Source organism: Stegostoma tigrinum, chromosome 11 (genome assembly GCF_030684315.1).
Source record: "Stegostoma tigrinum isolate sSteTig4 chromosome 11, sSteTig4.hap1, whole genome shotgun sequence".
Lineage (NCBI taxonomy): Eukaryota > Metazoa > Chordata > Chondrichthyes > Orectolobiformes > Stegostomatidae > Stegostoma > Stegostoma tigrinum.
This window is the reverse complement of record NC_081364.1, coordinates 16,877,745-16,900,720: the sequence shown is the minus strand read 5'-3', so window position 1 is coordinate 16,900,720 and position 22,976 is coordinate 16,877,745. Positions and strand designations below refer to the sequence as shown.

Sequence of the window (22,976 nt, the reverse complement as noted above, 5' to 3'; positions counted from 1 at the left end):
ATAACACTGCCCAAACATTGAACCCTGAACGTCCAGAGATAGACATTTGGTTGCAATATTAGCTGAGTTCCACCACTCAATCAGGTAATGGCCAAGTTGGGTTGTGAGTCTTAACTTGCTTACTTGAAGGGGTCTTATTTTGGTTGCTACGTGCAATAAAGTTTAAGTAATTGTTTCAGAATTTGCACAGGTTCTTAAGTAACTGAATTAAACATAGCTTGTAATTGACACACAACACCTCTACCACCTCCTGCACCTTCATGCTCACCCTCAGAATGGTGTACAAGGACACATGAGTCTCATTACACATTCTCCTTTATCAGTTTGTAGCTGTTCACATAATTATCTGCTTTCCTGTTTTTGCCATCAAAATGCGTAACCTCACTTTTGTTCACAGAATACTGCACCTGCCCTACCTTAACCCACTCACTCAGCTTGTCCACTGAAGAATGCCTGCCTTCTCCACACAGTTAACCCTCCCACCCAGCTTTGTGTCATCTGAAAATTTGGAGATATTATATTTGGTTCCCTCAGCAAAATCATTAATCTCTATTTTAAATAACTGACATTCTCGTACTGACATCTCTGCAGGAGTTTCTCAGCATAGTGACCCAGTCCCCATCACCTTCAGCTGCTTCTTCAATGACTTTCCCTTGTCATAAAATCAGAAGTGGGGATGTTCATCAATGATTGCACAATGTTCAGCACCGTTTGCAACTCTTGGATATTGAAGCAGATCATAAGACATAGGAGTGAAAGTAAAGCCATTTGTCCCATCAAGTCCACTCCGCCATTTAAATCATGACTGATGGGCATTTCAACTCCACTTCCCTGCACTCCCCGTAGCCCTTGATTCCTTCTGAGATCCAAGAATTTGTCGATCTCTGCCTTGAAGGCATCCAACGTCCCGGCCTCCACTGCACTCCGTGGCATTGAATTCCACAAGCCCACCACTCTCTGGCTGAAGAAATGTCATCTCATTTCAGTTTTAAATTTACCCACTCTAATTTTAAGACTGTCCCCATGGGTCCTAGTCTCCCCGTCTAACAGAAACAACTTCTTAGCGTCCAAGCTCCAATGCAACAGATTCTGGACGATATCCAGGCTTTGGCTGGCAAGTAGCAAGTAATATTTGTGCAAATGCAAGGCAATGACCATCTCCATGTGAGCATATGATATGGGAACAGAATTTGGCCATTTGGCCCATCAAGTCTACTCTGCCATTCGAACATGGCTGATATGTTTTCACAATCTCATTCTTCTGCCTTCTGGTAACTCTTGATCTCCTTATCAATCAAGAACCTGTTTCTATACTCAATGACTTAGCCTGCACAGCCCTCTGTGGCAATGATTTCCACAGATCTACCACCCTCTGGCTAAAGAAATTCCTCCTCATCTTTTCATTCTGAGGCTGTGCCCTCAGGTCCCAATTTCCCCTACTAGTGTAATAGCTTCTCCACATCCACTCTATCCATGCCTCTCAGTATTCTGTAAATTTCAATGAGATCCCCCGTCATCCTTCTTATCTCCATCAAGTACAGACTCCTAATCCCTTAACTGTTCCTTCTATGACAAGCCCTTCATCCCCAATGTCATTTTATAGACCCCTGCCAGCAATCTTTCCATAGCTATGCGGCTCAAAACTGCTCATAATATTCCGAATGTGGTCTGGTCAGATACGTGTACACTTTCATCTCTGTTCTTGTATTTCACCCCTCTTGAAATAAATGCTGTTACATTTGCCCTTCTAACTGCCAATTCAACCTGAAGGTTAACCTTAAGCGAATCCTAAACTAGGACTCCCATGAGTGTTTGTGCTTCAGATTTCTGAAGCCTTTCCCCATTTAGAAAATTATCTGTGCCCCTATTCCTTCTACCAAAGTGCATAACCTCACATTTGTTCATAATGTGTTCTTTCACTTGGTCCAATCTCCTGGGCTCTCCAAGTCCTTCTGCAGCCTCTCTGTATCCTGAACACTGCACATTTTTGTGTCATCAGCAAACATAACAAAAACGTCCTCAGTTCCTTCATTCAGATCAATAATGTATGACGTGAGTAGTTGTGGTGCCAGCGTGGACCCTTGTGAAGTTCCACATCGCTCCATCCTGAAAAAAATCCCTTTATCCCCACACTCCACTCTCTACCAGTCAGCCAATCCTCTATCCATGCCAGTGCCTTGCCTGTAACACCATAAACTTTTACTTTATTTAGCAGCCTCCTGTGCAGCGCCTTGTCAAAGGCCTTCTTGAAATTCAAATAGATCACATCCACTGGCTGCCTTTTGTCTAACTTGCCTTTTACCTCATCAAAGAATTCTAATATTTGTCAGATATGACCTCTCCTTGGTGAAGCTGTGCTGACACAGCCCTATTTTATCTTGCTCTTCCAAGTACCCTCTAATCTCATTCTTAATAATAGAGTCGAAAATCTTACCAACTACTGAGGTCAGGCTAACCACTCTATAGATTTCAGTATTCTGCCTCCCTTGCTTCATAAACAGTGGTGTTACATTAGCCATTTCCCTGTCCTCTGGGACTCTCCTTGACACTAGTGATCCTGGAAGGATCATCATCGATGCCTGTAAAATCGCTTCCACTATCTCCTTTTGAATTCCGGGGTATAGCCTATCTGGTCTGGGTGATTTACACAGCTATGGAACTTTCAGATTCTGCAGCATCTTCTCCCTTGTGATGGCCTCTGCTCCTGAACTTCTTGCAGTTCCGTACAGGTGCCTTCCATTGTGAAAACTAAGTCAAAATGTCTATTCTCTTCCTCCATCATTTCTTTGTTCCCCATTATTACTTCTCCAGCCTCATTTTCTAGTGATCCAATCTCCCCTCTTGCCTCTCACTTTCAGATGTCTAGAAAAACTCTTGCAATTTTTCCTTACAATAGTAGCTAGCTTACTCTCATTTCATCTTCTCCCCCCGATGTTTTTTTTAAGAAATTATCCTCTGCTGATTTTTAAAGCCTTCTTAATCCTTTCGCTTCCCACTAATCTTCACTACATTGTTTGCTTTCGTTTCTATGCTGTCTCTGACTTCCCTTGTCAGCCATGATTGCCTGATTTCCACCCCCCCCCCCAGTATGTTCCTTCTTGGGATGAATTTCTGCTGAGCCTCCTGAATTACCCCCAGAAATTCCTGACAATGTTGCTCCACCTTGTTTCCTGCTGGATTTCCCTTCAAATAAATTCCAGCCAGCTCTTCCCTCGTTTCTTTGTAGTTATCTTTACTCACTATAATGCCATTACATCTGATTCAAGCTTCTCCCTCTTAAACTGAATGGTAAATTCTATCATATGAAGGTCACTGCCCCCTAGAGGAATAATCTGCCTAATCAAGTCTGCCACATTCCACATCACCAAATCTGAATTTCCAGTTCCCTGGTGGGCTATATTACAAACAGCTCCAAAAATTCATCTCGTAGGCATTCCATGAATTCCTTTCATTGAGATCCACTGCCAACCCGATTTTCCCAGTCCACCTGCATATTGAAGAATAAGACAAACTAATCACTATCCCTTGACCATTCAATGATGTTACTGTCACTGAATTCCACTATCAACATCCTTGGGGTTACCATTGATGAAAACTCAACTTGTCTTGCCGTATCAACACAGTGGCTACATCAGCAGGTTAGAGGCTAGGAATCCTAGGGCGAGTAACTCACCTCCTGACTCCTAACAGCCTATGCCCCAAAATCTGCAAGACACAAGGCAGCAGTATAGTGAAATACTCCCCACTTGCTTGGAGGGGTGCAGCTCCTGTTTACAAGCTTGTTACCATACAGGACAAAGCACCCCCCATGATTGGTTCCATATCCAAAGACATCCAAGCCTTCCACTGCTGATGCTCAGTAGCAGCAGTTTGTACCATCTACAAGATGCACTTGCAGAAATTCACCTAAGATCCTTCGACAGCACCTTCCAAATCCATGACTAGTTCCCTCTAGAAGTACAAGGCAGCAGATAGACGGGAACACCATCACCTGCAAGATCCTGTTCAAGTTTCTCCCATCCTGACTTGGAAATATATCGCTGTTCCTTCACTTTCATTGAATCAAAATCCTGAAATTCCCTCCCTAAGGGCATTATGGATCAAACTACAACATGTGTGCTGCAGCAGTTCAAGAAGACAAATCACTACCAGTTTCTCAAGAGTAACTAGGGACAGGCAATTAATGCTAGCCCAGCTAGCGATGCCCATGACACAGGAATGAATCAAAAAGAGAATCTGGGAGGTGGATGGGAAAAGAACAAAGCGAATCTCTGTGATAGGATTCAAGAGGGCAGATTAAATAGTATTGCAGGGCCAATGGGAATGATACTAGGACAAGTGAAGAAAAGATCTATCAAGGGCACTTAATCACAGAATTACTAACAGCTGTCACCCAAAGGCAAAGAAAAAGTGAAGCAACAGTGGTACCAAAAAGTGCAAAGGTAAACAAAATGGGATCTGAGGTTATGGCCTGATGAGAGTTCCACGGACTCAGAAAAAAAACTCCTTATCTTCATCTTAGATGAAACTGTTCTATCTCTCACTCACTGATGCCTGGTTCAGATTCCACCAGCATCTCTCACTCCTGACCTTAATACAGCCTAGGTTCAAATATAGGCAGGAGAGCTGAATTCCAGAGATGAAGTGAAAGGAATTGGCCTTGTCATCAAGGACAAGTTTGACCTGAGTTTGGCATCAAGGAGCCCAAATAAAACTGGAGTCAATCGGAATCAGGGAGAAAACAGTCAGCTGAATGGAGTCATACCTGGCATGAAGGAAGATTGTTGAAGTTATTGGAGGTCAGTATCTCAGCTTCAGAACATCTGTGAAGGAATGCCTCAGCATGGTGTACTAGGCCCAGATGTCTTCAGCTGGCTCATCAATGACCATCAATCTATTATACAGTCATAGAATGACAGCACAGAAACAGGCCTGTCAGTCCAACTCATCCATGCCGACAAAGTCTTTTAAACTTAACCAGTCCCAGTCCCACTCACAAGTGTTTGGCCTATATCATTCTTCACCTTTTCTATTCATGTACCTGTCCAAATGTCTTTTAAATGTAATAATACCAGCCTCTCCCACTTCCCTTGGCAACTCATTCCATACAAGCACCACGCTCTGTGTGAAAAACACTGCACCCCCTGGGTCCTTCTTGAATCTTTCCTCTCTCATTTTAAACCAATGCCCTCTCCTGTTGGACTTCCCTACCCCAGGGAAAAGACCTTTCCTATTCATCTTACCTATGCCCCTCATAATTTTATAACCTTTGATAAGGTCACCCCTCAGCCTCCAGGGAAAAAAAGCCACAGCCTATCTAGCCACTTCTTATAACTCAATGCCTCCAGTCCCAGTAACATCCTTATAAATCGTTTCTGCCCCCTTTCCACTTTAATAACATCTTTCCTATAGCAGGGCAACCAGAAGTGTACATGGTACTCCAAAAGTGGCCTTACCAATGTTTTGTTAAGCTCTAATATGATGCCCCAACTCCTGTCAAAAACCTGGGGGCTTTCTTTCTATATATGGTTCATTTTGGCATTCTTTTCCTTGCAGCAAAATCCTACACAGGTAACCAGTAGCTGCAAGATTTTTTTAAAAAATGTGTTCATGGGCTATAGACATCATTGGCTAAGATGTGGGGATTGGATTGGGGCGGACAAAGTCAGAAGTCACACGACTCCAGGTTATAGTCCAACAGGTTTATTTGGAATGACAGAAGCTTTTGGAGCACAGTCCTCAGAAGACAGACATAGGATAAGACTTACAGAGCACCCTTCATTGCCCAGTACTTCCCTGGAACAAGGAAACTATGCCATGTTCTTCCCAACCTTCAGGACAACATCAAACACAACACCACACAACCCTGCCAGAGCAACCTCTACAAGACATGTTAGATCATTGACATGGATACTACCATCACACGTGGGAACATCGCCCACCATGTATATGGCAGATACTCATCAGACTTGGCCAATGTTGTCTGTCTCATATACTGCAGGCGAGGATGCCCTCAGGCATAGTATATTGCTGAGACCATGCAGATGGTATGACAGCAGATGAATGGACACCTCATAACAATCGCCAGATAGGAATGTTCCCTCCCAGTCAGGGAACACTTCAGCAGTCAAGGACATTCAGCCTCTAATCTTTGGGTAAGCAGCCTCCAAGACAGACTCCAAGATGCACAACAAATCAGAATCACTACGCAGAGACTGATAGCCAAGTTTTGTACCCATGAAGATGGCCTCAAACATGATCTTGGGCTCACGTCATGCTACAGATAAGCTCACCACTCTCCTGTATCTATAAAATCTTCCTTACTTTCCTGTTTTGATAGCTCCACCTTGATAAATTACTATGATCTGTCTACCTTAATTAGTTTGAACAGTTTTGAATTACTTATTACACTTACACTGTCTCTCTCACACTCATACACAGACACACACTCTCAGATGCACGCACATGCACACACACACTCTCACCACACAGTCTTTCAGAAACACACACTCTTGTCACACAGATATACGCTCACACGCACACATCTACATCAATGAGGTGAAGCATTTCATCCAAGATGTTTGTTTATTTGCAGATATATTTTGTTCAAAAACCAGACAGATTATATTCACAGTCAGTCAGTGTGGCATCTTATAAATTCCAGCTTTCAGAATAAAACCAGCCTGATTCCAGTTTAAAACTCTGAGACAGATTCTGAACAAAGCCTGACACCTACAATTCAGTGCCTGATGTGAGATGCCACCTTATCTATATTCCTATGGCTTTGCCTGATTGTTGTGACATCACAGCTCTGACATTGACTTTATAAACACTTTACACATTATCTATGTCTTGGATCATAGCGTGTATTCAAGCAGTTCTTTTGGATTTGGTTAAATATAATTAAGAGAAGACTCGACAACAGGAATTTGCTTAAATATGAATGTCTATTAAATAATAACAATGATTATAGTGGTAATAATGAATGGAAAAGTAAAGGCAAAGAGCAACAAGTCTCATGCCCTTCTGCCCATTGGGGCCCCTCGACCAGTGGCTGGCCTGAAGGCTTAGGTTCGTTCCTGGTACCGTTCACAATTCCAATCTAAGACGAAGTCCAGCAACTTGGAACAAAACTCTCTCTCTCTTTTTTACAATGTAGCAAACAGCCAGCACAAAGAAAGCAGATACAGAAAGACAAAGCACCTGGCTGGTACAGAAAACACAGCTGCCGGTGTCATCTTTGGCTCATAAAGGAATATTCACAGGTTTCATTCAAGATCATGAAGCTTGTCGAGTACCAGCAACAATTTTAGCCCTTCAGCTCATCCTATACAGTCTGTTTAGTCATGCAGCTGTCGAATAACATCATTAACTTTTAGCCTTTTGGCCCATCCTATACAGTCTAACACTCTTGGTCACCTGCAGAATCTTATCATCTGACACTCTACTAACACCACTTGGAAGATCTTTTGATCTCTGCCCATAAACTCTGTGTGCCCTGCTCTCTCACAGCACCTGATGAAAGGGCTGTGCTCTGAAAGCTTGTGTGATTCCAAATTGGACTACAACCTGGTGTCAAGATAATAAAATGTGAGGCTGGATGAACACAGCAGGCCAAGCAGCATCTCAGGTGCTCCTGAGATGCTGCTTGGCCTGCTGTGTTCATCCAGCCTCACATTTTATTATCTTGGAATCTCCAGCATCTGCAGTTCCCATTATTTCTACAACCTGGTGTCAGGTGACTTCTGATTTCATCACTGGCTAGGCCAGAATTTACTTTCCATCCTAAATGCCTTGGAGAATGTGATGGTGATCTGCCTTCTTGAACCACAGCAGTCCTTGGAATGTAGGAATAGCCACAGAGCTCTCAGTGAGGGGCCTTAGCACAATTTACCCAATTTTGCCTAAACTACTGCTTTGTCATTGTAATAAATAAAAGACCTTTTGATATTTGTACGCTTACCAAAACCTTTATCAAAAAAAAAATTCAAATATCCTCTCGCCCATTCAGTGTCACAGCTCTGCTTTTTGGAATAGTGTGATGATACGATGATCTTTGTATTATTATTTTCTTCCTTACAATGCAATGACATCATTAAGTTCCTTTGTTCGACCAGTAATGGATATTGATACCAATTGTGCAGACTCAATATACTATCCACTCTTTCATCTTTCTCTCTCTAATTTTGTGTCCATTCCTCTCTGAAGCAATCTTCTTACCTTGGTATTGTTGTTATTCGTATTATATCAATCTTACTCCAATTTTCCAAACTGTGTGATTTTTGTCATGTTTTCTGTCTATTTTATTCAATCTCCACAACGCCAGTCCACATTTGAGGTTACTGTTTTGATAGGTATGCATGGATTCCTGGCTTGATTTGGTGAGAACAGGGTTGCTGGTTGAAGTTGACAAGATTGACATTGATTAAAATTGATGCGTATGAATCAGATACTTCTTACAGTCAAAGCTGATCACAGCAGATGCTGGAAATATGAAGCATACACAGAATGCTGGAGAAACTCAACAGGTCTGGAAACATCTGTGGTGAGGAAACTGAGTTAATGGTTTGAATTCAATAAGACTCTTATTCAGAACTAGTTTGAGTAAATGGGTTTGGGAAATGTGATGGTTTGGAGGTGAGATTTGCTATCAGAGAAGGTTGGGCCAGTTATTAGAATAAATGAACATGTGGTTATTGATTGAGTGGATGTGGTCAGGGTTATTATTGTAATTTTTGTTGAATTCTTTAGGTTTCAAAACAAATACTAAACATCAGACAATGCAACCAGAACAGTAAACACAAATTACTATGGATCCCGGAAATCTGAATTTAAATCATTTCCAATCAAAGATCAACAACCTCAAATATTAACTCTATTTCTCTCTCAACTTTACTTTGAGACCTGTTGAGTGTTTCCAGCATTTTCTGTTTCGTTTTGGGTAAATTACTCATTCAGTGCTGGCTATTTAATGATTAGGATTATAGATTCTGAAGAAATGTAAATGTAATTAATTTGAAAAAAATCATTCACACTGACAGTAATCTTTGAAAGTAAATGTTCCATTCACCGTGAAATTTAACAAGTACAACATATGAAAGCTATTCAGCAGAATAATAAGGACATTACACTTTGCATAATGCGACTTTCTTTGTACTGATACAAAATAAGGACCATGTTACTCCACCACAAGAATCCAATCAATGCATTTCACTTGGCCTACAATAGTACTTTATTTACAGTTTCTTCCATCTACTTGTTACCTACAGATGAAATAAGCATTGCAATATTCCTAGTATTTTACAACCTGAATCCTCACTACAGCCCAAGAGAGCCTGTGCTGAAAATTACTACTGTTTGAATTTGAGGAAGTCTGAATTGTGCCACATGTTACATCTATTGCAGAACAGTTCCCTTCATGCAGTATTTCTTCATCTGGCACCTGGTTGGATGTTAGAGTTGGTAGAGGTTTGGCATCAGGTAGCATTCCTGCCCTCCCAATTGGGGAATGAGGTAAGACAGCCTAGTAACAAAACATATGAAATTTTGTGATGCACATTGGATTGCACAACAGTCTTTCTCTTCTCAATCCATGCAGCTGGGATGTTTGGGGAGTCTCAGTATTGTTCTCAATGGATGTTAGCTGAATGCTCAAAGCAGCCGACATAACTTAGCAAATTCATTCAGAGCAGCAGCAGGACGATTGGTTTGAGAAATGGAAGATAACACACTTATGTGAGGATTGCTCTTCTGGGAATGGGAGAGTCACATTATTGATTATAGATTGGATTTGAATTTCTATCTCACCATGCTGTTAAGTAAATGTCACACAAGTCCCAGAAGCTGTCCTCTTCTATTAAACAGAAGCAGTTGTGGTGATTTAAACCTGAAGGCAATGGGTGAGTTTGAGAAGACAGGGCCTTCAGAATGACCTCAGCCAGCACAGGATTTGAACCCTACCGCAGATGTCAATCTGTGTCACAAACCAGCCATCCAGTCAACTGAACTAATCAAAGTAACTGTGATCCACACATTGTGAAACAGTGTAGGCAGTTGAACTGAACCTTGTATTCTGTCTATCTCAGTTAAGGCCCTAGGTAAGCTTCAAAATTATGTCTCTTTTTTTGTATTCTCTCCCTTGAATACAGGATCAATAACTCCATTTATTATGATCTCACCTATTTATATTGCCACTTCTAATAACCAGTGCTTATACCAAATGCCTGGTGTTCCTGTCTGCTTTTGTGAAATTTACATATTCATTTCCTGTTGTTATTCAGAAACTATATCTTTATGTTGAACTATATCTGTCCATCTGCTACCTACACCTTTTCTTAAGTTAATCACAGACCTCATCACAAATTACCATGTAGTCCAGTTTGCTTTCGTCAATAATTTTCTATGCTATATTCTGTCAATTCTTCAGTGCTTATGTAGATAGCAATTAAAGGCAATCCCAACAAACTTTTGTGGAGCACCAATGACTCCATCCATCTAGTCCAAGAAATACCCTATGACACTAGGCTTTTCCTTTCCCCTCACTAACATCGCAATACATTTTCTGCTTTTCACAATTGTTTTTACAGTAGTATCTAAGCAAACACTTTGCAAATCCATTTATAGTGAATCTATTGCATAAGCTGCATCAATTTTCTTTCATCCTACTTTTAGTTAAAAGTTTGCATTTGGTCTAAACAATCATTTACCAAAATGAATAGCAAGTTTCCAGATATACAATGTGGCACTAAAATGTAAATATATTGTAAACATTTTTTTAGTATTTTAAGTCAATAAACCTATTTATGCTTTTGCTGTGGTGTTACCTCCACACATTTAAACAGAGGCAGAATATGCTGAGAAATGGCTTCTGTATTATGAAAACGTTTCTGTTCAGGCGCAGTACACTAGGGCATCAACAGTTACTGGCACAGTGCTCTGGTCCGTACACGTTTCTGTTTGATTCCCTGATGTGCAAGTGGATTCTGGCTCAGTAATCTGTAATCTTTAGAGTCTTGATGTGTTGTGTAGGTGTTATGAAAGAGGAAGTCATTTGCATCCAAAGCCTGAGAGATTGAGTTTTAATTGGGAATGATTTACCTCAAGGTTAGATCGCAGAGCAAAATGCCTTTATATTGGAGTGGGTAAATAACTGTAAACTGTTCAGTTAATGAATTAGCATCATACCAACAAGATGGATTCTATTGGTTTGGAGCTGCATATTCTGTAAATTAAATAGTTACATGGGTCCTGTGGTATCCCCATTGTTGACTGTCTGTCATTCTTTGGAAACGCAGCTGCCTAAATTTAAGGACCCAGTGAAATTATTTTATATTGCTCTAATCAGTGAAAATATAGAATCTAATAGCCTTTTTTAAAAAAAAATGTGCTTGTGTTGCTGTAGTTCAGAGTATGGTTTCTGCTCATTTATTTTCTGCTTGCAGGAATTGCCATTTAATACTGCAGCCCTCTTGAGATCAGAAATAATAGGTCACCCTTACCCTGCTGAATAAACAGGAACTCCATGCAGTTAGATAGTGTGTAACCCTTACCCTGCTGAATAAAAGGGAACTCCATGTTACATTTTGTGCAACCCTTCTTCTGCTGAAAGAAAGAGAAAATGTGGATAAACAAAATCTGTGTGATCCATAATCTAGTTGGAAGATGAAAATATCTACAGCTGGAGTTCTAATCTTACACCAGCAAATAAAAATGACATTTCATTATTTCTCCAAAGAGTACCACCTGCCCTTTAGAAACAGAAAATTTATAAAATCAGTGTTAAATCCTAACTCTTCTAAATATGTAAAAACTCCCCACAGTTACAGTGCACTAACCCTTCCTTGGTGAATAAACATGAACATTACATTTCCACGAGAACCCTTAGCTTGCTGAAAAGGTAGGAAATACATGCTGTTATATTGGGTTATTAATGTTTTATGAGATTAAAAACAACGCTTTATTTGTTTGGAGAATCGAACAGTACCTTCTATGTGAGGCCTTCAGGACAAAATGCTTTAAACTTTTTCAGAACTTTGATTTATGGGAAAAGTACTGATGAAGCTCATAACTTTCATGTTCCATGCCTGACAATAATGAAGAAGGGAAAGTTGAAGATACTAACAGTAATAATGAAAGTGTTCTATATTCTATGACTTTCTTTAAAACTCAACAGGCTTTTGTTGAGATAACATGTACACCATTTATTTGAGTACTGAAAACTAGAATCAAAGTTTGGTGTTTTCAGCAGGACTGAGGTGAAGACAATTAATGTTAACTTTGATTCTCCCCTTTGCAATCTATAGGCACTCATCTATGAACTATTTGCATATATAGTGGGACAACTTCAATATCACATGAACAAATAAATGTATGATAATAAAATGTGAGGCTGGATGAACACAGCAGACCAAGCAGCATCTCAGGAGCACAAAAGCTGACATTTCGGGCCTAGACCCTTCATCAGAGAGGGGGATGGGGTGAGGGTTCTGCAATAAATAGGGAGCGAGGGGGAGGCGGACCGAAGATGGAGAGAAAAGAAGATAGGTGGAGAGAGTATAGGTGGGGAGGTAGGGAGGGGATAGGTCAGTCCAGGGAAGATGGACAGGTCAAGGAGGTGGGATGACGTTAGTAGGTAGGAGATGGGGGTGCGGCTTGGGGTGGGAGGAAGGGATGGGTGGGAGGAAGAACAGGTTAGGGAGGCAGAGACAGGTTGGGCTGGTTTGGGGATGCAGTGGGTGGAGGGGAAGAGCTGGGCTGGTTGTGTGGTGCAGTGGGGGGAGGGGGCGTACTGGGCTGGTTTAGGGATGCGGTGGGGGAAGGGGAGATTTTGAAGCTCGAGAAGTCCACATTGATACCATTAGGCTGCAGGGTTCCCAAGCGGAATATGAGTTCCTGTTCCTGCAACCTTCGGGTGGCATCATTGTGGCACTGCAGGAGGCCCATGATGGACATGTCATCTAAAGAATGGGAGGCGGAGTGGAAATGGTTTGCGACTGGGCGGTGCAGTTGTCTGTTACGAACCGAGCGGAGGTGTTCTGCAAAGCAGCCCCCAAGCCTCCGCTTGGTTTCCCCAATGTAGAGGAAGCCACACCGGATACAGTGGAAGCAGTATACCACATTGGCAGATGTGCAGGTGAACGTCTGCTTAATGTGGAATGTCATCTTGGGGCCTGGGATAGGAGTGAGGGAGGAGGTGTGGGGGCAAGTGTAGCATTTCCTGCAGTTGCAGGGGAAGGTGCCGGGTGTGGTGGGGTTGGAGGGCAGTGTGGAGCGAACAAGGGAGTCACGGAGAGAGCGCTCTCTCCGGAAAGCAGACAGGGGTGGGGATGGAAAAATGTCTTGGGTGGTGGGGTCGGATTGTAGATGGCGGAAGTGTCGGAGGATGATGCGTTGTATCCGGAGGTTGGTGGGGTGGTGTGTGAGAACGAGGGGGATCCTCTTGGGGCGGTTGTGGCGGGGGCGGGGTGTGAGGGATGTGTTGCGGGAAATGCGAGAGACACGGCCAAGGGCGTTCTCGATCACTGTGGGGGGAAAGAACATAAATGTATGTTGTCTTTTATTGCCTCTGCAACCATCATGAATAGATATTTTATAGTTACAACAAATAGATTTCAGTGCAAGAATTAATATGTCTTTCCAGAATTTTAAGCTGCAACTCAGTGCACAGTGTAAGCAAAAGATACACTTCCATCTTGTTGCCATTTCTTCACAATGAGACTTAGACCTGCATAATCTATGAAACACAGCCAAGGATATTTTCCAGAATCACGTAACATTTCGATCATCTGTTTGTGCTCAAAGCTATGGGTAGCTCATCCTTTTCTGAAGTGGCAATAATAATGACGTCTGCATTTATCCGTCCAAGCATTCTTATATACTATTCAAATACCCTCTTGCAAACACGTGCCTTAAAACATAGAGCAGCCAAACAACTGAGTTTTTACATTGCTTTCAAATATTTTTATCCATATTTTATGAATCTGAAGGGTTTTCTTTGTTCTGTTTGCCTGGGGTTCTGGACCTCTTTCTCAATTATGGGTGCCTGTTATATTACCACATGTATTATTTAGAAGAGCAAGTAGAGGGGATACATGTGGACACCACCAGCTGCAAGTTCCTTTCCAAGATACACATCATCCTGACTTTGAAATTTATCACTGATCCTTCACTGGCACTTGGTCAAAATCATGAAGCTGTCTTCCTAACAACACTGTGGGTACTCTTACGTCACATGGACTACTGCAGATCAAGAAGGCATCTCACCACTACCACCTCAAGGATAATTAGGGATGGCTAATGGATGCTGGCCTTTCTAGCAATACCCAAGTCCCATGATCAGATAAAAGGAAAATTATTCTCCAGTTGAAGACTGCCCCTTATTTCATTACCTGTTATATCTTCTACAAAGTCAATTCTCCCTCCGCCTACCTTGCAAATTCATTCAGCTCCCGCCTTTCCTGTCAATTTTTCACAATGATGTGAGCTAGGTGAACAGTATCAGGAAGATGTGAAACCACTGCTGTCAGACATAACATTTGCCCCCCACATTCCACTAAGCTAATACATAATTGCAAACAGTTTCTTGCAGTCAGGTCACATATCTGGTTCTTTCATTCTGACTGCTTTGCTCACCAGGAACTCATTTGTGTCAGTCAAATCTTGGCTATTCCAACCTTTCAGTTGTCTTACTTCTTTCCATTCTCTCATTTTCATTACTTTGTGTTGATGGTTTAATTAGTTTGACCAACTTCCTTCTGCTGCCTGTTTCTCTTTTTGGACTGAGCACCACTCTCGGCCACTGGGTTGAAATTAATCTGGCTGCATTACTTGCCAACATGTGAACAATGCACATACAAACACAGAGGCCTGGGGCTGACCCAAAACTGAACCTCAAACATCATTGACATATTCAGAATGAGCAGTTATATCTCCACTAATAACTCACCATGGCTCTGGTAATTCCATCAGCACAGGATGTGGGGGAGGGTGCAGTGGTTTTTGAGATTGCCAAATTTGTGGAGTTGGAGTGAATATTCTTTCTTCCATGATTTCTTTTTAAATTGACAAATGAACCTATTGTTCACCTTTTAATCAGTGCTACTGAAGAAACATGAGGGAAAGATGCAATGTCTGATTTGCACAAGGTGAATTGATTTCTCAAAGGGACCATTTGATATCCCTATAGCTGCTTGGAAGTCCAAAATCATGGGGTGAATACATTTATCAGCAGGACTAACACTTGTATATATTGAGAATAGACTTACCGTTTTGCCTCAATTTATCACCCTAACGTTAGACAGAAGAATTATTAATTTTGTTTTGAATCATCTGCATAAATCCTCTGGTTTAAATTACAGTGTTCACCTCACATCCTGCGCTCCTTCATTCTAAATATACATTCTCTGAACAGTATGGTTTAAATAGTATGAGATTTTACTGCAATACTGACTATAACACAAAGATTCCAAACTGATAATTACAATGATGTGCTTACTACCAGTAGTTATTTGCAGTGATTGGAAAGAGATCAGCCAGGTGGACATAGAATATGAGTTCCCTGATTGGGACTATTAACCTGGTGATAGATTATAAACAGGACTGTCAGGGGTTCTGTTCTAGGAGCTGGCTCTGAGCTAGCTTGGTCAATGTCTTGTACACAGCACATGAAAATAAAGGGTGACTTGGTGATGGGATATTGGCCTTTGTAGAGTTATTTCACCATTCAGGCTGACTCGCTGGTCCCAGCAGTTGTACACTGAACACTCTCAGAAGCCCACCAGAATTGACCCCACTCTCCTCTGTAAAAAGTCTGATAAGGACTGAGATAGAGATTTTGACAGGAGCTATAGGTACCTTTAATAAACCTGTTCAAATGACTCACCTCAGAAGCAGTGGGAACTGCATCCTGAGCTTCTCTGTCACAGGAACTATAGGATTCCCATCTTGTTATTTACTTAAATTACATAGATATGGAAATCAATAAAGACTTGTTAAATGTAATGTTGACATTTCAAGAAGGAACAATGGGAAGATAACTTACAGTTAACTGTTTGCAGAAGGATATAGAATACTTGTGGATTTGGGTGAGCAAATGGTAAATTAATTTTAACATTGACACATGTAATGGTATTGCATTGTACGTGGAAAAGAAGCATATATGATAAAACTTGCATTTTTATTGTTTTGGACCAGACCAAATCCCCTCAAAATATATTCAGAAGGTAGCCTGGACCTAACTTTTTTTCATTTTAAAGGCAAGTGCTAGGTGTTTCATTCCAGATGCAATTTGATTGGTCAAACTACCAGTCTTGAAATAAAATACACATTATTTTTACACTACAGTTAAAATTCAGAAAATAAAAAAGTCTTAACTGTAACTATCAAAATGCTTAAGAAAATAATAGATATATTAATCACTACTAATTAATTGTTCCAATACAATAACTCCCGATAAACACACCCATGGCAAAAGCAAGTTCAGTAAAATAGATTATCTCACATGCAATTCCAGCAGCCAGAAAAGAACCCTAGCTTTTAGCTTTGACAGAGAGAGGAATAACAGCTTTACCATCCAGCTGCTAGAATGCAACTGCTACTGAAAGTTAAAACAAGAAATCCTGGTTCTGTGATAATGGGAACTGCAGATGCTGGAGAATCCAAGGTAATAAAATGTGAGGCTAGATGAACACAGCAGGCCAAGCAGCATCTCAGGAGCACAAAAGCTGACGTTTTGGGCCTAGACCCTCTCTGATGAAGGGTCTCGGCCCGAAACGTCAGCTTTTGTGCTTCTGAGTTGCTGCTTGCCCTGCTGTGTTCATCCAGCCTCACATTTTATAATCCTGGTTCTGTGGCAGCTTTGCCACACCAATTCAGGCTGTTTCTATTGTTCCAATTTTAAAAAATACTCCAAGGCCTCACAATGAAAACTGAAAGAACAGTAGATACTGTACGTCAAGAACAAAAACAGAAGTTGCTGGTCAGGCAGCATTTGTGAAGAAAAAAAGCCAGAATTAATGTTTCAGGTCCGGTGACCCTTCGTCCTAAAATGTTAACTCTGATTTTTTCTTCATAGATGCTGCCAGACCTGATGAGCATTCCCAACAACTCCTGTTTTTGTTCCCAAGTACTCACAAGTTGATTACTGGTTTTGGAGCAGAGTGTTCAACACCTCTGTCTCTTCATTAAAGGAACGGGACAACATGCAACTTTCAAAAGCCGCAGTATTGTCACTTTACCTCGTGCATTCCATCCCTTCCGGAAATCCTAAAACATTTGGCAGTCAATTACTGTGTTTACTTGAGAAATAGCTGATCTTGTATATAAGTGAACCCTAACTTTTAGTCTCAAAGTCCTTAGATTTTCATATACTTTATGCGAGTTTTAGAAGGGGGATTGTCAGCAGCAGTCTAACTTTTTTTTAACACAATTTCTCTTTTTCATTTAACTGTTAAGAATCGGAAAGCCGAGGGCGTCAGTTCCCAGCTCAATTCAGCACCATGGCCAGCAACCAGCGGGGCTGCGTTGTCATTGGCAGTTCCCACGAACGAGCTTGGATTTCAACCTCTCGAAAATATTGCTTGTGAGTAAGTCGACATTTACACTTTATTTTACTGGTTTCAAAAACTCTACTTTACACGAATATTTGCAGTAAATAGTTTTTGATGTGAAGTAAATGTTGGAATTTATCGAAACACGGTAAGCAAATTTGAGGAAAGCTAGGTCTCATTAAAAGAAAAGTAATAATTAAATAATCTGTTTCAGGGATGATGGTTGAGGGGGAAATGTTGATTAAGGGTACTTTTTGAATTCCCATGCTTTCTGAAAGCCATGGGATATTTTGGGTCTAACCTGAGAGGACAGACAGGGCTTCAATTTATCATCTCAGCTGAAACATGGCACCTCTGACAAGATCTCGCCCCCTCCAATCTGCACTGAAGTGTTACTGAATATTTTGCACTCAAGTGGAACTTAAGTCCAAAACCTTCTCATATAGTAGTCACCGCTAAGCCAAGTGCTAAGGGTGATAACATTTTGAATAATCTACCATAATAGAGAAAGAAGTTAATTATTGGGGGTGATCAAGGTACAATTAGCACCAGGCTGATAGAGTAGACTACCAAAAAATTGAGCATTTATGATTGAAATTGCATTTTGAAGCCTTCATATGCTTTGATTTCTCTGTATTGATACACTGATTTCCTCCACAGATCCATCAAATCCTCTCTTAATATATGCTGATCTGCCTCCCAGATGAATCAAAAGCATTCTTATGACCAGCACTGGTGATTGATTTCCTTCATAGCTCCATCAGCAGTGTCCTCACTTAAAGATACTACAACTTTCCAGAGAACCCAATGAGACAATGATAGCTGAATTTTTACAAACAGCAAAGCCAATTACTCCAACCTAGCCTCTTGCTGATCTTCTCAGCCATCACACCCACTGGGAATTCATTTTTCATCCCCCGTGTTGATCATTGCCCCTCTCGAGAATGACTATTAGCTTGTGACATAGGCCTTACCAGAAACAACCTGACTGTGGAAGACTACATTGACTTCATGGTCTTTAATGAAACTTGGCTTACAAATTATAGCACATTCCATTTACTGAAGCCTTCTATCTATGCACCATTCAACAGATATTATTATATTTTGGCCACAAGAGCAGGTCAGAGATTGGGAATTCTGCAGCACAGTGGCTCAGTGGTTAGCACTACTGCTTCACAGCACCAGGGCCCCAGGTTCAATCCCAGCCTCAGGCAATTGTTTGTGTGGAGTTTTCATGTTCTTCCAGTGTCTCTATGTGTTACTGCCAGGTATTCTGATTTCCTTCCATAGCCCAAAGGTATGCAAGTTAGGTGGATTGACCATGCTAAATTACCCAAGGTGTGTAGGGATGTGTAGGTTAGGTTCATCATTTGGGGGAGATGAGTCAGATGGAGTGCTCTTCAGAGGATTGGTATGGACTTGTTGGGCCGAATGGCCTGTTTCCTCTCTGTGAGGATTTTATATAATTCAACTCCTGATTTCCCAAAGCCCGTACATGGTACAAGTCATCAGGGATGTGTTAGAATGCCACACCCACCATTTTCTGTTGCAGCTCCATCAACACTCAAGAAGCCATCATCCAGGGTAGGACAGAGATAATGGGAACTGCAGATGCTGGAGAATCCAAAATAACAAAGTGTGGAGCTGGATGAACACAGCAGGCCAAGCAGCATCTTAGGAGCACAAAAACTGATATTTTGGGCGACCTTCATAAGAAAAGGTCTCGGCCCGAAACATCAGCTTTTGTGCTCCTAAGACGCTGCTTGGCCTGCTGTGTTCATCCAGCTCCACTCTTTGTTATCCAGGATAGAACAACCTGATTCATTAGCATTCCACTCTCCTCTTTAAAAGTGCATAAGCTCCATCAGCAAGAACAATGGCAGCAGTGTGCACCATTCACAAGATACACTGTTGCAACTCACCAAGGCTCCCTCAAATTTGGCAACACCCTGCAAACATGTGATTCCTACCCAGAAGGCCAAGAACTGAAATGGGATGGATGAGAACAGAAACAACTGGAGGTTCACCTCCAGGTTACATGCCATCTTGGCATCCCCCTAAATATCGCTGCTTACTGTTACAGAGGCAAAGTACTACGATCCTACATCACTAGCTCCGCGGTGGTTGAAGGATGTTGTCATCGTCAATTTCTGAAGGGCAATTAGAGATGAATGACAAATGTTGGTTTTGCCAGTGATATCCACATCATGTAAAAGAATAAAACCAAATGTTGTTCTGTCAAAATTGTGATGATGTGTTCTTAGCACACGCCTCACATTGGTCCCACCCCCATTTCACTTTCTCCTTTGGAGCCCTTCACCCTTTTGTTTACCCTTGCTAGCTTTCTTCCTCAGCACTTACATTGAGCAACGTATCATCCTCGACAATTTCCGCCTCTTGCTAGCTCTTCAACGTGCTCGGTACTCCCTGAGTAGAAAATCACAAATTCATTTTCATCGTCATTATCTGGACCTAGTCATTTATTGCGGCCTCTTTCAGTTTCTTGCCTCAACAACCAGACCGATCCATCTCTAATCAGTCCCTTGTGTCTTCGCATCGCATTTCTCAACCCACTTCCTCACGTCTACAGCCCTGAACAAAAAGACGTTGCCCCAAGGTGTAACAGCACCAGCACTCCCAGGACTAATGCATTGATCTACCTCCCAGGTACGTTCAGTGCCCTTATAATACACTCCCTCACTGAAGCGTTACTCCAATTCCCAGCAACAAATTAGCTTTAACAAGTTCTTCAATGGATACTTTATATGATATGTCTAGTATCAGGCAGTGAGTTAAAGACAGCAGCTCCAGTCCTTAGATCAGGTGAGATCTGTAACGCATTCTTTAGTCCACCCATGTTATTTTTGATATTCCTCATTGTGAATTGGCCTCATTTCTTGCTCCCTGGCACCCGTACTCCCCGTAAATGGCACACAGCAATATCGCAACTCGCTGTTAAATTAAGTGCTCCTGAGATGTAACTAACCTGTGACACATTTTCTTCACACACAAGAATACGCTGAGCTATTGTAGAGACAATGCTTTGATTTCGCGCTCCTGTCGAGAGCATAACTGGGAAATTGCTGAACACGCTGTGTGAGGTCAAATTAAACGGCCAAGCAGCAACAACAAAGTCACCACACGGCATTTTCAGTTTTGGATCGTCAGGGGAAGTGAAAAATTCACGTACGTGCAAAGCAAAAAGAAGCATAAATATTAATGAATGAAGATTTGCAGAGGTGGAATTATGTGCACTAAATTGTAAACATGCTCTTCATAAAAAGACATTTACTGACTCGCTCCACCTTAAGGCACTGAGATCAATGTTTCCAAACTGTCAACGGGGGTCCCCCTCTGTAAAGTTCCTCATGGTAATGATTTGGGGTTCCTAAATGACAAGTGAAATCTTGTGAAAGGTGGGAGTACAGTCTGGAATGGTCAGGCGTGTGATGTCATGTATGTCTGAGAGAGGGGGGAGTTAGTGAGGGGAGAGTCAGAGAGAGAGAGAGAGAGACAGCAACAAGCAGATACACACAGAGAGAATGGCATCTATTGGAGACTTCGATCCGCTTCAGGCCAGTGTCCCCGCTACCAAGATCGAGATTACCGTGTCCTGCAGGTGAGGGACGGGGCTCAGGGCAGGAAATGAGGGAGGGGTATGAGGCAGGAGGGGAATGAGGGAGCTGAAGAAACGGGGAAGCAGGAGTCTTGCTCGCTACCTGTGAGCAGCTAGCTCCCAGTCTTCGGCAGAAGTTCCAAAGCTCGCTTCGACTGCGTTTTCCAACAAGGAAGATTTTTTTTAAAAGAGAGAGGAACGATAAAGAATGATCTGATGAACCTTGCGAGGGGAACGTGCAAGTTTGTGACGGATTCTGTTCAAAACCCGTGGGGAGATTTTATTTGAAAATAAAAGGAAACATCGTGGGATTTCAGATAGCTCGCTATTTCAGTTGTTAAAATTCCTTTCCCTTTCTGTTTGCTTTGACCCGGTTGTAGGTTATGTGTTAAAATGTACAGGGAAAGGAGATGGGTTCCAGGCGGACTGTGCAGAGCCTCCAATGTGTCGTTCGGAATCTTCCTGTTTACTTTTTGTTTTGTGGTTGAGGTTCTGGGGATTGTCGCTCCCCTCCCCCCGGTCAAATATCATTCACGTTCCCTCAGATATCATTTACCTCCCCTCAAATGTCATCCACCCACCCTAGATATCACCAAACCCCGTCAAATATCATCCACACCCTCAAATATCATGGAACCCTCCAATATCTTCTCCCTCCAATAACATTCAAACACCCATCAAATGTCACCCACACCTCTCAAATATTATTCGGCCCCTCTAATGTCATCCAAACCCCTAAAATATCATCCACCTTCTCTCAAATATTACCACCCTCTCAAATGCCATTCATTGCCCCTCAAATATCATTCATCCTTCAGATACCATATACCTCCCCTTTAAATATCATCCATCTCCCTCAAATGTTATCTATCCCCATCAACTATTATCCACCCCCCTTAAATATCATTTACCCCCTCAAATATCATCCACCCACCTTAGATATCACCAAACCCTGTCAAATATCATCCACCTCCCCCAAATATCATCCACCCCCAATATCTTCCCCCTCGAATAACATCCAAACACCCCCACAGATATCACCCACACCTCTCAAATATTATTCAGCCCCTCAAATATCATCCAACCCCCTAAAATATCATCCACCTTCTCTCAAAAATCACCACCCTCTCAAATATCATAGTGGTCCCCATTCCCTCTTCTTCCCTCAAACTTTGAGGTCTACCCTGACATTGCAACATTCAGGGATCACCGAGAAGGCATTGTGGATTTATAGACCAGCCCCATTTTGGCAACACCATGTAGCATATAGAGTATGTGTATGTCCTAGTCAAATTTCATCACATAGAGCAGGAACACGTAATTAGCAAATGCTATAAATCCTGGTGTGTGAGTACTGGGTTGAAAACACCAGCAGGAGGCGCTAAGTGTCATCACCAGATGGTGGTAAATGCTAGCACATAACCAGGCTGATATATCTCTCTGTGATCATTCAGCCTCATCAAATTTTGGCAAATAGGCTTTCTGTTCAAGGCATGGTAAATACTAATGTATGGACTTGGTAATCTGAAACTGATACTGACACAAGAACAGAATACCTTTTATTGCAAGGACTGGGTACACTTCAGTTTGAGCAAGTGAGAAATGTGGCCATGAGTAGATCTTATGGCAATGTGACAGAAGGACTGAGTACATCTCACAGTGACAAAGAACTGATAAATAGTCGCATGTGGAGTAGACATATCACAGTATGTCGAGTAAATACCAGCACTGTGTTTCAATGTCCGAAACAACTATAAAGAATTGGCAAATTGTGTCACATTGGGATCTAGATAGTTTACAGTATAGAACATGGG

General features: G+C 41.8%; 1 protein-coding gene across 2 annotated transcripts in view; it reads left to right on the top strand.

Moving 5' to 3' along the window:
* The window catches only part of LOC125460536 (copine-9-like), a 428,858-nt gene that overhangs the window by 6,314 nt on the left and 399,568 nt on the right, over positions 1 to 22,976 (top strand). The window contains exon 2 of one of the 2 annotated variants that reach the window (XM_059649788.1): positions 17,452 to 17,578. In XM_059649788.1, coding sequence (XP_059505771.1) covers positions 17,452 to 17,578 — 127 coding nt within the window. Of the gene's footprint in view, positions 1 to 17,451; positions 17,579 to 21,050; positions 21,166 to 22,976 lie in introns of those variants that run through there. The other variant, XM_059649789.1, reaches the window with a different exon arrangement.